We start from the raw sequence: 16,644 nt of genomic DNA on the forward strand, positions 1-16,644 counted from the left end.
GGTTGTTCTTTCCTTAGCAGCTGTTTCCAGCTGGGCCTCATAGAATTTTGAGTTATGCATGTGTATTGTGGTATTCAGTCAAAGACTCAGTGGTGATTCTAATGCAGATCTACAACTTTTTGTCTAACTCCTTTTTCCTGGTTAGTCTGCTTCACAATTCTAGCCATCCACTCTTATTTTATTATTTTGTATCTTCTATATTCTATGTTTAAAATTTTTTTTCAGTTCCTTTTCTAACTCCTTGAGATGGATTCTTAGCTTATTATTTTGAGCCTTTATTTTCTTCTAACATATGTAAATAATATTTCAAATACCCTGTAAGAATGGCTTTAGCTGAATCCAAGTTTTGCTATGTCATATTTTTATTATCATTCAGTTCAAAGTATTTTTCAATTTCCATTGCCATTTTTTCTTTGACCCATGGGTTACTGAGAAGTATCTCTTTTCTAACACCATCTATGTAAGGCTTAATACGTAGTAAGGAAGGTATATAATGTGTTTGTTCAAAAATTTTAAGGCCAGGCTGTGGTTAACTTTGGGAAGGAGGATGAAAGGGTGAGTTCTAGAGCCTTAGGAACATTCTACTTCTTGACATGGGTGGCGGTTTCATGACTATATTTATTTTGTGATAATTCTTCCAACTATATACTTATGTTATATATTCACTAAAAAGTCAAAAAAGCTTCCTGGCTATTTTTATACATGTGCTCTTCCCATATGGACCTTAAAATAATTTTATCTATTTTCAAAAACAACAAAGAAAGTGAGTTTCTAACTGAAATTGCATTATACATTCACTTACCTTATATTTTTTCATAACTGCATTGCTTTCAAAGTTAGCTGTTTCTTCCATAAAACGGCCCACTAGTAGCATAGCTCGTCCATGGATTAACATGTTCTTACTTTCGGTTGGGGCTTTATTTTCAGGAAAACATAACTCAACACCCTTCTGAAGAACAATTAGTGCCTGGTGAACATCACCCTGAAAGAAAAAAGGCAACAACAAGCCTTTTAATTTAAGAACATATTTCCATTTTCTGAAAAGCAAATAAAATTGTTAGAATTTAAAGTTCATAAGATATTTTATGTATAAATTTGTAATTTCATGTTCATCTCTCATTTTCCTCCTATGAAAGTAAAATCCTAAAAAGGAATCATTGCTTCATTTCATATAGAACTCCTGTATTCATTCATTCACTTGTTTTTTACAGTCAGTCGAAGTGCAGGGAACTGAAGATATATGTAGATGATTAGGGATAAACAAACATAAATATGACAAAATCTCTGGCTTAAAAAAGTTCACAGCCAAGTGAGGAAATAAACTATAAAACAACAACACAATGTGCTAAGTGTTATTAACAGAAGAATATACATGCATATTATGTAGGAAAGAGAAGACAGTCTGCTAAATCTACCTGAAGATATAGGAAAAAGGAGTTGAGCAGTGGTCAGGCAAAGTAATCACATGAGGAACATCTAAATTAGGTCTTAAAAAATGAGTAAAAATTTTCCTGGCAAAGAATTCAGTGAAGGACACTCTTGGTAGAAGGAATAATAATTTTAGTTGAGAAAAAGGCAAGTAGTCTGGTTTTAGCTGAAGATTAAAGGGTTTGTGAGATAAAGGGTTTGTGAAGACTAAAGGGTTTGTGAATACTAAAGGGTTTGTGACAACCGAACCTGAAGAGGTAGGCTGAGACTCGATGAGAAAGGGTCTTGTGTACTTTCTAAAGTTCTGACTTAATCCTAAAGCCATGAAGAATACTTTGAAGGATTTTAACTGGGGGAGTGACATAATTCAGTGTGTATTTTAGAAAGATGACAGACCACAGTAATGAACACCAAGAAATGGTGAGACCTCAAAAAAAACTGTTAATATTGCCAGAGGGTGTAAATGCTAAGGGCATGAAGGAAAGCAGCAAAGATAAATAAGAGGGAGAGGATTCAAAAGATATTTCTAAGGTCAATTTAGTCTCCAACTTGATGTGGAAAGTGAGGGAGAGGAAGAAGTTCAAGATGATGCCCAGATTACTGTCATAAATCAGAGGATGTGATAGAGTTCTACTCAGAAAAATAAGGAATATGGGAGGAGAAACAGTGAATTTTACATGATGAATTGCATTTTGAGCATACTGAATTTGAGGTACTACAATACATACATGTTCTAGCACTAGCTCTGAAAATGACGTGACTAATGCAGGCTGAATTATTACTTTCATCTCCCATCCAGGAAACATCTCCCCTGTCCTTTCTTAGCCACCATAAAAGTTAGTTTAATCACAGATGGCACCAACTATAGTTGCTAACCGTCAATTTCAGAACATGCTATGCCTACTACTAATTCTAGACTGGTGGCAAGCATGAGGAGATATGAAAGTAAGAGTCCTTTAAATCTGCGGCATGAGCTTTTCAAGGAGTTTGTATATTTTAAAAGCCCCCTTCTTATAACTGTAGCTTTAATCTGAGGGTTGCTGAGGACGTTTGTTCTGAAGCTAAACCCTTTCTGACAGGCTAGATTAGAAGTGGATCTTTACAGCAACAGTGGCAAGTCTACACAAAACTAATTATCTGCCAAGAATGTAATAAGGACAGTGTTATGTTCACCTAAACATTTCTTGAGTGCACTCATGTATAATATATATATAAAAGGTAAAACCAAAGTAAAAATTGGTCATTTCCCTCAAGAAAAAAATGGAAGACAGATGAAAACAGAAAGAACTGCACTTTCAGTCTTGAAATGGGAAAATATTTGGGGACTTCAGGATAGAAGGAAGTTTCTTCCAGATGATGGTAGATAAATGATGCAGAAAGGTGACAGAAAAAGAAGTTTCTGAATTTAGATTAGGGATCTAATCTCTGTCATGCCTTTGTAGGAAGTACCTATGATGGAAGTACGTACGATGACGCCCCCTTGGCCATTACCTTGGACCACAGCCACTTTGCCCTTTCCACATACAGTTCAGCAAGTCGTGATTCTCCAGCATTAAGGAGAGCATTGTAGGCTGTCTGGTGGTGACCAGCCTTTCGAGCTACTCTGGCACTCTGTAGCCAGCATTCTCCAACCATTTCTTTGTAATCTGGTCTAAAGGAATGTGACAAAACGGGGGGGAAAGAGCATTTTTAAGCATATCCAACAGCTTAATTAAAATATCTCTTCCCAACATGGAACCTTCTCAATATATCTTTTCAAAGGAATCAAAGAATATTTATTTGTTTAAAAACTAATTTTAATTTTCTTAGAGTTCTCCATTGTTATCAATTACAAGCCTATGAAGACCTTACTATTGACTTATATCTGTACCTCCCCCAGATACGTTTTCAACATTAAAAAAATGATATATTGCACATAAAAGTAATTTTTAAGTTCTAGGCTCATTTTACCTATATAGTGTAGACTTGACAACTGACAATAGAAAAATACAGATTCAGAGAGAAAATTAGGAAAGATAAATACTCCCAAGTAATAAGCAAATATAATACTAAATTCACAATAACTGACATGCAAAAAAAAAGTGTGTAAAACCTTTTGTTGAGGCTTAATAAAGCTCTCCGGAGAGCCAGTATGGGCTCCTTTGCTCTGTAGGAATTCTGGGTCATTTCCAGTCGAGCTACCCAATTTAGTGAATCTTCTTGAGTACTGTCACCTGGAGACTGGTGAAAAACTGGTTTGACGCTATGCTCCAACTCACACAACATGTGCAATCTGAAGACAGATAGAGCCTATGTTAATATGTTATCATAGTCAGCCATATTAATCTGACATATAAAGCATGTACTTTAAATTAACCATGAAGAATATGAAATGTGCAGTTTTCTTTGGAAGAACTTTAACCAATATATATTCTTGGTATATAAACAGTAACATTTATAACTTTTCAAATTGGGTATAAACACTAATTTATGTTGATTTCAATAGTCAGTGCTTTGCTATGATCCCTAGACCCCTCTAATTAAATTGGAGAAGGGTATATAAAACTAAATTCAAATGTATGAAAGCCAGACTTTACCACCTGTATAAAGATAAAAGAAAATATAAATCAATGTAAATATTTGTATATATTGCTGGTGCTATTGTAAGAGGACCTGGCATAGTAGATGCCAGTAAAAAATTGTGAAATGAATGCAATTTAAAATTTTTTTTTCCTAAGGCTGATGGAAACATTTGTGATACGTTCAAATTAGCTTTTTCCCATGTCTATAACCCAGTGTTCAAGCATGCAGTTGAATAGCTACATAACTGAATTAATCCCAGTGGTCCAATCTCTGGTGTCATTAAGCTGTTACCAAAGGGGCTGATACAAAATATAATTTTAAAAGTAGCATATATTTCTTTTTAATTTACTGTTGTTCAATTACAACATGTTTTATTCTTTTCTTCAGGTAAATTAACAGACCTAAAATGTTTTCCATCATTTTCTTCCTTACCTCTAAAAATTAATATTACTTGTAATATTAATATTACTTGTGAGTAATGTAATACCTACATTTGAGGGGGGAGTGGGAAATGTCAAATGCATTTCTCAAAGAGAAAAGGAAAGGGAACCAACAAGTACTGAGCACCAATGTGCCATGCAGAGTAGACGTCTAGTTATTTAGGTTATATAGAAAATAAACTATGACATTACAACAAGACAAATGTAAGATATTTTTGCTATTTTTTAGAAGTCTCATAATTGCCTCTCTAATTAAAAGGATGTATGTTAGAATATTTTTAGAAAACTATAGATAGGGTGATTGTGAGGTAAAAAAAATGAAAAGAGCCATTTTGTGAGCTCTGCGTAACACCAAACACACTATCATTTATTTAGCAGGCACAAAATTCCAAGCCTGTCATATGACACCTACAGACCAGGAATATAAAAATGGAAACCTCAAAATACCTCACAATATATTCATATCCTCGTTGGTAAGAGCCTCTTTCAAAGCTTGCAGCTGAAAGAGGTACAATTTGTTCTGCTCTCACTAGTTTCAATGTGTCATAAAAAGCTGTGATATCTTTTTTTTTAGCTGATAATAATAACTGTCCCAGTCTGACACTCCATGTTGTAGATTTCCCATCTGAAAAACAAATGAAGAGTCAAGGCATGCCATGATAGCTGGATCCCAGAACAAGCTTTATTTCATTTGATAAAATGGTCAAAAGAAATCTGGAACAGATGGTTTCATTCCACTTTGAACTTAAACAAGGCAATCATAAAACAAGCTGAGAGATTAATTACGAATGTTGCTCAGCTACTTAAGTCTAAATATTTATGGCATATTAAAACTGCTTATATTTTAAGAAGTAATTTTACCTGCTGCCAAATAGTTTTCTACCAAATCCCACTGTGACAATTTCCAAGCTGCTTCCACTCTGTATGTGTTTAATTCATCTGTCCATTCAGACCTGTTAAAAGAAATCCGTATCATTTAAACATTTATTTAAAGTGGCATTTAGAGATTTTTTCATTGGTTTAGATACTCTATTTATTGTAGTTATTTATTGCTCTATTCATTGTATTGTATTTTGCATGTAGGTACAAAATAATTATCTCTATCCAAAACAATCCCCCAAATTGTAATGTTTCCAGTCCCCCAAAACATTTTTTTCAATAATTACTTCTGATACAGCCATTTAAAAATGCTGTTTTTTGGGACAAATTTGCCATATATTAGAGCAGAATTAATGCCTGGATAATTACAAAGAGCAGTTGTAAAAGGAACTGCATGCTTAACTTGAACAAAGAGCAGGGAGAAAAAAGAGCCAACTGAACATACATGCATTCAGAGGTAAGCAATTCTAATAACTTGGTATTTTGAATTAAATTTAAGACAAAAAACATAGAAGCTGGTGGGGTAGGTTGAGCACTGGGGTACATAGGACACTCAATAATAAAGGCATAACAATGTTACAAATTATGTGTCAATAGTATGACAAAGGATACAAAATTAGCTACCTAAAATACATAACTATTCTTAAATTATTTTCAGTTACTTTAAAATTGGGGTTTTTAAAAGCAGCATTATATAGGTAATTTTTTTTTAAGTATCCTACTTATGTGACACTAAGATGGCTAGTGATGTTTAGATCATGACTGTATAGAAGAAGCTATACTTCCCCATGTTTCTTCTTTATTAAATCATATAATTTGAATACCTGCTATATGCTAAACCCTCAGCTAGGCACATTTTTCTATTTAATTACCTAATAATACCAAAGGTACACATACTATAAATAAGGTAACACTCAGGGAGGCTGGGATCAATGCCCTTAAAAGCCCTCCTTGTTCTTTCTGTAGTAAAAACACATAAAGAAAACATAACAAATGAGTCAATCAATTTTTATTTAAAACAACTAAAGTAGTAGCATAAATATCAAAGATTCTCTAATGTCTAAATACCACCAAGAACAATTTAGAACAAAGCTAAAAGAAATACAACAGAAATATAATTTTCAAAAGTCCAACTTTGAATAACTTCACTAGCTTATCACTCGATGCCAAAGTATCAAAATTTTAGGATACAAATCTGAGTAGAATTAGCAGGAGTTGCTCTCCAGAGGGGATATATCACACCAAGGAGTACCAAATGGCAATGAGGATCAGGCTGTGAGAACTTACTTCCATAAATGTATTAAAAAAATGATTGTGTAGGTTAAGCACAGTCAATAATTTTGGAGAAATATTTGTTTAAATGCAAATATTCTCCCCAAGGAAAACTCATACCCTCAATGACCATTTGCTTCAACGATACAGTATCCTTCATTGAATATTGAAACTTGCCTTTTCACAAATCAAACAATCAGGAGGCTCTATGTATCCCAGATCCAAAGAGAAGACTGTGCAGCGTGCATCTTAAGGAAACATGACACGTCGGCTTGAGCCAAAACAAACTTTCCCAAATTTCTGCAACCCTTTTATTCACAAGGTCTCTCAATTAATCTGGAGAAACATATCTAAAACATATAACGAATCTTTCCTTGCTTCCGTAAAGCTTCTTTCATCATTTCGTAAATCCACTAACCATCCAACTAACACTGAGCTTCTCTACTCCCAGACACTGTAGAACAGTGATCTTTAAAATCACAGTTTGGAATTTATAGAAACTGTACTTAGAAGAGATGTTGTCAGTGTGAACTAACTAAAAACAGTGGCCTGTGCTCTTTGGCAAACTAAGATCCCATCTCTTTTGACCAGATCTCACTGTCCAGAAAAGTCAACTGGGGTCTGGTAAATACATTAAGGAGTAAGGCTTTTAGCTTGCAGAGCAAGGCAGCTTCAAGAGCACAACCAACCTCTCTAGTAATTCTCTAAACTAGAAGAACCATGCATGTCTTAATCTCTGCCACATGTAAGTACTTTTTGGGGGGGTATCGTTTGGTTTGCTATAAGGAACCCATTTTCTTTAGGAAAGGAAGGCTGCTTTCATTTTTACTAGTCTTTTAGGAGAAAATCAACCCACACATTCTAGAGCGGTATTCCTTAGTTCAGTCACAAAGTTTCCCTCTCCCCAGCACAGAAAATAACTGGTGCTGATAATGTAGGCAGAGGTTAGATATCTTCTGGAAATACTAATATGAGCTTCACCAATAGTAGGTGAAGTCTTACAGGTTCCTGTCATAAAGCAAATGTAATTCAAGGATGACTCTTTGCATGGAAGATAAGCTGTTAAGTGCTAGATTGACTTAAGAGACAGTAGGAAAAGTTATTCTTTGGTGTTTATCTCCAACACCATGAAAACAAAAAAGATTTCATTACTTTAGTAAACATTACTTCAACCCAATTAATTAATTAAAAATTTCCCATTCCAAACCAACAACAAAAGAAAATCATTCTTTTAAAAAACATTACCTGTTAGCATGCACTCCATTCACCTGAGTGATTACAGTAGACAGCTGACCAAGACCTAACATGGACTTCACTACGCCATGATAGTGAATGATCTGGAAATTTAAAAGTATTTAAAATAGCAACTGTTACAAATATATCTTAGGAACCAAAAAGTGTTTAACTGATATTCATTAAAAAATGCTATTTACCTCACTGAGCCTACCTTTCTTAGTTTAACAACTGACTTGCTTGGCTATATGGCAGAGCCCTCTACCGATGTCCTAAACACATCTGAATTTTTTTTTTTTTTAATGGAGACAACCTACAAAAAATCTCAGATTGCATTTATTATCTTTTCCAGATATAGTCTGATTTTTGGTTCAGATCAAATATAAAAGTAACAAGTACTCCTTAATACTTTGTTTAAAGATTATTTGTCATTTCTCACGTAAAAATTAAAACTCAAACATCACAATATTATTAATATCGATTTTGGGCTTCAGTAACTGAAAAGTTAAATAGGATTGTGAAATATTCTTTAAAATTGAAAACAAGCCTGTGAAAAATAAAGGCCCTACACACTGAACTTTTGAGAAAGTGAACATGTCAATTATGACAAAAAGGAATACCCCGAGATTAGAGAGGATCTAAGCCAAGATTATAAATCAGTGATTCTAAACCTGTTCCAACATACATGAGGTATGCAACGTCCCCCCGTTAGCAGCTGTAGCCCAGTGATTCTAAGGGACCATTTCAGAGATTCCCAGATGGTGATGGGGGCATGTGTAACCTGAAAAAGTTTCTTAGGCTGTAGAGAATCACCATTATTATTAAAAATTGATGCAAGTCTTATACTTTTAACAGCAAACTAAAATTATATCAATTTTAGAGTAATGGAACATAGAGTTTAATTAAGTATACTTCACAGTAAATCTCATTTATTTGGGAGTTTGTAAGGTCACAGAAATTTGGTATTGGAAGTGATCTCTGAGATCCTCTAGCATGTCTCTAATTTTATCAATCAGGAAACTCAAGTTCAGAGACGGTTAAATATTTTCCAGACACACTGTGACACTGGTAGAGACAGTATTGAAATTAAGGTTTCCAAAGTTCCTAGTTCAGAGTTCTTTTTGTTACAAGGCCTTTCATTTATCTCTTACCTGGTCTGGTTCTAACTGAATAGCCCTGTCATAACAAGCAGTGGCATCCCTCAGTAAGCCGATGCTTTCATGTTCAAGGATCTGTTCTTTTAGAGATGGTTCTGCCTTTCGAATTGCGCTTACTCCAGCCACTCCATCTGGTTCATGCATAGCAGCATACAATTTCTTTGTTCAATCGTTAAAAAACAAGGGGGGAAAAACACAACTGGAAATAAAACTATAAAGCCACCAGTTTATGTAAAAAAAAATATAAGAATTTTTTTCTCAAAGCAACAATATGTATTTGTTTCAAGATAGATTCACAGTGAAACTGCAAACTTATTTCCAGGCATTCTGTTCCACTTAAATATACTCATATTCCACTTAAATACAAATCTATACTAGTAACTGTTATTGATAATGAGAGCTGTAAAGAACCTCAAAGTCGTGAACTCTTTTAAAAATCCAATATATCATAAATTCTGTTGAGTATAGTTTATAAGTATTTTATTGCATTTTAAAACTTAAAAACATTTAAAACAGCATTTTAATATATTCATATTGAGATGCTTTCAAGAAACACAAGACACTAAATCTGGGTTCAAAGGAGATATTCAGGCTGAAGATAAAAATTTGGGAGCAATTAGCACAAAGATGGCAGGGGAAAGGATGAAATGATTTAGGAAATGAATAGAGGGAGGGAAGAAAAGAGGACTGGGGAAGGACATCAGAGTACTTGTATATTTAAAGACAAGGAAGAACTAACAAATGAAACTGAGAGGAGAAACCAGAGTAGTTTGAAGAAATCTGGAGAATGTGGTATCCCAGAAGTTGTGAGAGAAAAGAAAATACCTTAATAAAGAAGTGGTCAAATGATGCCATGAGGTTAAGAAAATGAGGACCGGGAAGCATTTATTGGATTTGGTAACATGGAGGCCACCAATTTTCTTAGCAAGAGTAGAGTCAGTGCAATGGAGAAAGAACTCTTGTTGGAACGGGCAAAGGGTAAATGGGAAGTGAAGAAGGAATACAGAGAAGATGGGCAGTTCTTTTTAAAACTGACTGTGAAAGGAAACAGAAAGATGGGAAGTAACTGAAGAAGATACTGTAAGATCAAGGGAATTATAAAAAATTAAGATTTTTTACAGATGACACCAGAGCATGTCTATATGTTCTATGTACTCTGGTTGAGAAAGAAAAATTAATGATATTGGAGAAAGCAGGAATATCTGAAGGATTGAAATCAAGAACAAAAGTAGAAGAACTGAATTTTGGCAGGAAGGGATCCTTCCTTAGGAACAAGAGAAGGGAAGAAAGGGAATCTGGTACAGATGCCAATGTTTTTTCGGATTTGGTAGACATCTGGCTTTCTACTTTCCTAATGAACAATGAAGCAAGATCATCTCAACAGAGTAAGTAAGGTGGAAGCAGAGAAATGAAGAGAAGGTAAGAAATAGTCATCTTGAAGAGTGCGAAAGTAGTCTTTACTAGAGAAACATAGAATGACTGAAGGCAGGGTTAAAGAGTCCCACTGATGTTTGAGATTATGAATTGAAAGGAAAACCAGTTAAAAATCCATTGTGTGATTTTTCTCCAGTGATGTTCAGCTGCTTACATGCAGACACTGGGAAAGCAGATGGGTGAGTTTATCCAGCACTAGAGTCTTACAAAGTGAATACAACACAGAGGGAGAAAGATGAGGGAGCTGAACATCCTTGTAAAGGAATGACTTTAACAATGAACAAGAGACTCAGAGCTAGACAAGGAGAAAAAAGACAGGAGAGGACTAATCACCCAAAGACTACAAGCTACTCATTTTCCAGTTCTCTCACCACACTCTGCTTTTTGACCTGAAAAGAAGCCCAACAATCTTGACCTCTTATTTAATCCACTGTATTAGGCCCACTGGCCCTTACTTTCTTTTCTTCCCTACACAGTCATAGTATTATCGTCTAAACCAATAAAATGAACAATCTAAACATAAAAGACTGGCAATATTAAATGTCACTATTAAGTTCACTATATTAATATCAAACCTGTAAAAATCCAAGATGCTCTTGAATATTTTGCTTCTTTTCTGTAATAAATGATTCAAAGTGCATTACAGCTCGTGTGTATGCTTTGGAGCGAAAGGACGCTACTGCCAGAGTATCCTGAGGTATGAGGTCTAGAAAACGAGTTACACTCTGATAGTCTTCATAATCCACAGTAGGTGCTAGATTATAAAAAGATAATTGAGTAATTAAAGACTGAGAAGATGAAATTTTAAAAGTATCCATTTAAATTTCAATTTATTTATTTTTAATTTATTTCATGAAATAAATTCATCTAAATGTATTAGGGTATCTTGTTTAGAATGTAACTACCAACAAGAAGATTGCTCAGAAGATTCCTGCTCCAACAGCACCATTATGACTTATCTTGCCTTGAACAGTCATTTAACTTATTTGAGCTTCTGTTTCCTCATTTTTAAAAGGGAAATATTAGTATCTGTCTTGCCTTACTTACAATGTTGTTGTGACAATTACATGTAAATTTATATTAAATGTTGAAGAGATATAAAGATGATACAAAAGATACAAAGATGGGTTATTTATTATTAATAACTATAAAAACACTGATAAAGTATAGCTGTTAGTAGGGAAAAAGCAGAATTATAGAAATAGCCTTCTTTTTAATTTTAAAATTCTTTGTTAACACTCTATTTTTTTCCTGTGTTGCTATATATACGATATTAACTAATACAATGGAAATAAAAAGTAAAAGTACCTTTCAAGTAAAATCACAAATACTTTAAAATGGTAATTTTTTTAAAGAGTCTAAGAAAAGACCTAACTGAGAAACTTCTGGACTATCCAGTTGAAGAATTCTTATTTAAAACTTATAAAATTTAATAATGACTCATAACAGCATGTAGAAAACAGGAAACAAATAAATTTCATAATCAAGACAGTAAATTTAAAAGAAATTATATTTAAAATAAATTCTTTACTTCCATCAAAATTTGTAAATCACTTTAAATTATGAGAAATGTTAAAGAATTGTACTTTTGAAACATTACAAATGTTACTCTTAAAAGCTAGAATTTTCATTACTTAGTAAGAAATGGTAATAACAGAGTTCACGTTTGGTTTTTTGGTTATCATTTTCACATGCAGAAACAGAAACAAACATTCAATTGTTGAAATAATGTAAAATATATCAATAATTAGTCTTACTGCAGAGAAAAACATTCCCCTAAACATAATTATTTGCAAGTCCAAAAAATCTTAGAAAGATAACAAACTGTTGTGCTTAACAACAGGAATGTATGTGCTTCCACAGATATAGGAACAAGAGGGAGATGCTCACAAACTGAGAACTTGGTGTAAGTGAAGGCCTCTTTAAGGGTCTTAGTCAGTTTTTCCAATTAGCCTTGAAGCTTTGGGGGAAAATCATGTGATCCCACTAAAATGGCTAAAGTATACAAGAAGCAGAAGTATCATATACTTTACCCACTTGCTGCAAGAATGAAAAACACAAAAGTTCAAAGACATTAAGAGTATCTATTAATGTCTGATGAATATAATTCTTCTCATCAAGTGCTTGTATCATAGGGGCAAGTGTCATTTTAAACTCTAATGAGATTCCTCTTTTAGTCACTTTTGTGGGAGTTGTAATATCACAGGGAAAGAAATAGCACGATAGTAGGTGTAGCAGGGTATAGTATAGTAACATATATTAAGCATATCTGGAGAGCCTGCTGGATACCAAACACTACCAGAGAAGGGGAAAAGAAGAATAAAAAGAATGAGATGAATTAAATAAAGAAAAAGAATAGGCCATGAAATGAATGAAAGTAAACTCTTTGAAATTTAAAACTTAAATGTGGAAAAGACTGCAAAGAGTATCTTATAAGTGAAAAAGTATAAAGAACACTTCACTATTCATATATATACACACTTAACAATTTATATCATCACCATCCCAATTAATCCTCAATCTTCTAAGGGAGATAAAATCAACCCTATTTTATGCAAAGAAAAATTAGGTATGTGTTTTGCTTAAGGAAGTGACAGTAAGAATTTAAAGAGAGGTTTTCTAACTATAAATTCACTGCTCTTTCTCAGTAAAAAGGCCACCTTAAGGGGGAAAAGAAAGGCATGCAAGAAAACATAGGTCTTTTAAAAGCTAATGCTTAAATTACAGAACTGATACAGAAAGGAGCTAACTGCTTAATAATTAAGAGAAGGAAGTATACAGAAGTTATGACTTACTCATGGAGTCCACCTTATCTCTGTTTGATTTGCCTTGTGGAAACTTTTCAGCATTCAGTGCCTGAAATTTGTGCCTTGCCCACTGTGTGAGATGGTCAAGCATGGAGAACACAGTCTGTGTACTGAGCTGACACAGATCAGATGCACTGTCTTGGGTACTTATGGTATGCTGATCGTCATGCTTAAGAACTGCCATAATTTCTGCATAAACCTAAGAAGAACCATTTTATGGTGAATAATATGTCTGTATGATATCATTTTACTATTACCTGACATATAAGACTAACCACTTTAAGGGAATAATTTTCAAAAGAAAAAAATCCATCATAGATTAATAATAAATCATTTTTCTCATCTATAATTAAGCCAATAAAATGTTTCCCTGAAAAGAAAATATACTGTAAAAGAGTCACGAGAGTAAATATAAAAATATTTAAAAATTCTTCTAGATTATTCAATAAATGATCATGAAACTACTTGTTAACTAGTAGAAAATAAAACTTTAAACAATATCTCACAGTACCTATAAAAAATCAATTTCAGAGTAATTGAAGGGCATGTTAAAACAAAAGGATCAAAAAAATGTAGGAAAATATGTTCATGACATTGTATAAGAGAAGGCATCACATAAAAGGTTTAAATTAAAAAGCTATAAAAAATTTATAAATTTGGCATTTATATTTAAAATTTCTGCATGGCAAAAGGTATAAACACAAAGGTTAAAAAGAAAACCACTAACTGGAAAAAATTTCTGTGAGATATGACTGGCACAAACTGGTATCCAGAATACATATCAAACTACCAATTATTTAAAAAGGACACACACATACACAACCACAAATAGGTAAAGGATATGAACTAAGCAGTATACAACTCTGATAAATAAAAGTATAAAAAAAGGATTTTGTAAGCGTTTTCATATGTACTTACATATTATAGCATACCTTGATCTACATTTCCTACTAATATGTAGCCTTTTTAATACTAATGACCTTGCATAAATGTTTGGACAAACAGAAACCAAATAAAATGATATTTCTTACCTCCTGCTGATCTTCTTGATTACAACCCAACAAAACATACACTAGAATATGTGGAAGAAGATAGATGGTCACCTTGAAATCATGCTTCATCATAATGCTACAGCAGGTGAAGATTTTACTGGCAAGATCATGCCGCACCTATAAACTCCAATGGTTTAGAGAAAGTAAGTAGTTTTATTCATTTTATTCTTTTGATTAATGCCAAAAAACAACATGTGAGCTAACTTAACATTGCAGAGTGGGTATTCTATGGAGAAATGCACTCAAAGCAGGGAGGATTTCAGATCACCATCCCTCTGGTCAAGTGCCTGAACTGCTGAGACCCCTACAGGCAATGTAGCTACCTGGGCTGCCAACTATCTCAGCAAAAATGGTCTTTTCCCCTTACAGTTCATTTTAAAATGAATCACGTTTTGTTACAGATTAACTTCCCTAAATACAGTATATTTTACTTAGCTAACATTAAATTTAGTATATTTATTCCTTGAGCACACAGATGAGGAAAGTAACCAGGAGGTATTCTCTGGGCCAGCACATTAAGTACAAGATCACATTTTTATTAAGTAATAAACAGTGATTAACTATAGGAAAGAAAATGAAAGAAATAAAAAAATTAAATTACTTGGTGTTAGAGTCAAATTTTATTGGTATAATCTAACCTTCAATTTACCAACATTATTGTTCTCTTATAAAAGTTTAAAGGTTTTTTCTTCTTCAAATACAAATCCTTCACTTAAAAAAAAACTAAACTACAACTAAATAAAATATTCCATAGCTGAAATTAAAGAGTATTAATTTAATCTTTCACATATTATATTTTCAGTACGTTCATTAAAAAATGAGAGACACTTTCTTGAAATTACCAGGTACAAATTATTATAATAATATTTTAAAACACTAATAGAAATATGAATTAAAAACAAAAGTTGTGAAATTTAAATACGCCTTAAACATGTTAGGTAAACACAGGGTACCTTTTTGTCTGTCAGGTATGTAAAAATTTCATATTAAGAAAACGTCAGAAATATATCTCTATTTTTCCATGAAATTTCATTTTTAAAAAACCTCTACTTTTATTTTGGAGGAAGTTCAGATGATGTATCCTCTTTTAGAAGTAGCCACTAAGGGATAATATTATCTTTTTATTACCTAAGAAATCTTTTTATTATGTAAAAAAGTCTGATAAAGCACTTATATCCTTTTAAACAGTATTATTTTACAACCTAAAATGAACAGACATAATAGACATTTTACAAACACATGAAGAACATAGTAATTTGCTTGATAAAACAACTACCTTCTTACTCAGAAACTGTTACTAGTAACAACAGAGAAATTGCTACTCTCTAGTAGTAAACATTTCCTATGAAAACTTCTATATCAGCACAAAGATTACAATTCCTACTGTGTGTACTATGCATTCAGATAGATGCTCTTGTTTCCTTTACAATTTCTGTTCAGTTAAATTCTGAACAGAGTTCTTACCTTTGTTATAAGATAACCTGCCCAAGATGCTGACCATTCTGCAAAGTTATTACCTAATTTACTTAAGTAAATTGGCTTCTTTACACCAGACCAATCTGTTGACTTCTGAGAACTCTTATATCTGTAATTTAAAAAATTGTTTATTAAAAAAATATATATATATCCATCTGTTTAGAACTTTAGTAAAGAAAGCTTTAAGAAACTACATCAGCTCTTTCACTGACTACCCCACTACTGCCTTGCCTTTACTGAAATCTGGCTAAAGACACTACTTTCCCTGAAGCCTTCTTAATGGCAGGGCAGTAGGTCATTCATGCACACCCCAAGTACTTCAAAGGATTTAAGTCTGCTTCCTCCCTTCCTCAATGCTCCTTTCAGATCCTTCCAAGTCCATCACTGTACAAGAAAGATCTGTTCCTTTGAGGTTCAAGCAACCCAGGCATATATACTATTCTCTACTCCTCATTATGGGCATCTACCTCCACTGATTACCAAACTCACTGATAAATTTAGTACATTGCTCTGCATTTTCTTTCTTCACCAAGTCTTATCATCCTGAGTGACTTCAATGTCTGGCTGGACATCTAGTCAAAATGAAAGCTTCTCAATGACTTTCCCCTCTACTTCTTTATCGGGACTCCCTTGTCAATACAGAGAAACTTCTTCCCTTCCAAAATGTACTATTTAGACCTCACTTTATGGCCAGTTTCCCGAAGTTCCAGTTCTTTGGCTCAGTTACTCTGACACATCTGTCCTCTCACTGAGACCTTCTGTCCCTTGACTCTGCTAACCTCTCCTGATCTATAATACTCTCCTTTCATTACCTCTCTCCCTAGCCAGCTTGGTCTCCACGGTGCTTCACTTCAAGTACTCTCTTGGTAATATCCTGTATGCACTCCACTGCCACATTTTCTTT

General features: G+C 33.5%; 1 protein-coding gene across 1 annotated transcript in view; it reads right to left on the reverse strand.

The window, feature by feature from the left end:
* ATR (ATR checkpoint kinase) overlaps positions 1–16,644 on the reverse strand; it is a 101,211-nt gene that overhangs the window by 32,534 nt on the left and 52,033 nt on the right. Inside the window, exons 25-35 of the mRNA XM_082625780.1 lie at positions 15,729–15,849; positions 14,244–14,381; positions 13,201–13,411; positions 10,981–11,159; positions 8,966–9,130; positions 7,827–7,918; positions 5,292–5,383; positions 4,878–5,055; positions 3,521–3,700; positions 2,920–3,079; positions 803–982 (exon numbers count right to left, since the gene is read on the reverse strand). Coding sequence (XP_082481906.1) covers positions 803–982; positions 2,920–3,079; positions 3,521–3,700; positions 4,878–5,055; positions 5,292–5,383; positions 7,827–7,918; positions 8,966–9,130; positions 10,981–11,159; positions 13,201–13,411; positions 14,244–14,381; positions 15,729–15,849 — 1,696 coding nt within the window. The remainder of the gene's footprint in view (positions 1–802; positions 983–2,919; positions 3,080–3,520; positions 3,701–4,877; positions 5,056–5,291; positions 5,384–7,826; positions 7,919–8,965; positions 9,131–10,980; positions 11,160–13,200; positions 13,412–14,243; positions 14,382–15,728; positions 15,850–16,644) is intronic.

This window comes from Mesoplodon mirus, assembly GCF_964341445.2.
Source record: "Mesoplodon mirus genome assembly, chromosome: 6".
Lineage (NCBI taxonomy): Eukaryota > Metazoa > Chordata > Mammalia > Artiodactyla > Ziphiidae > Mesoplodon > Mesoplodon mirus.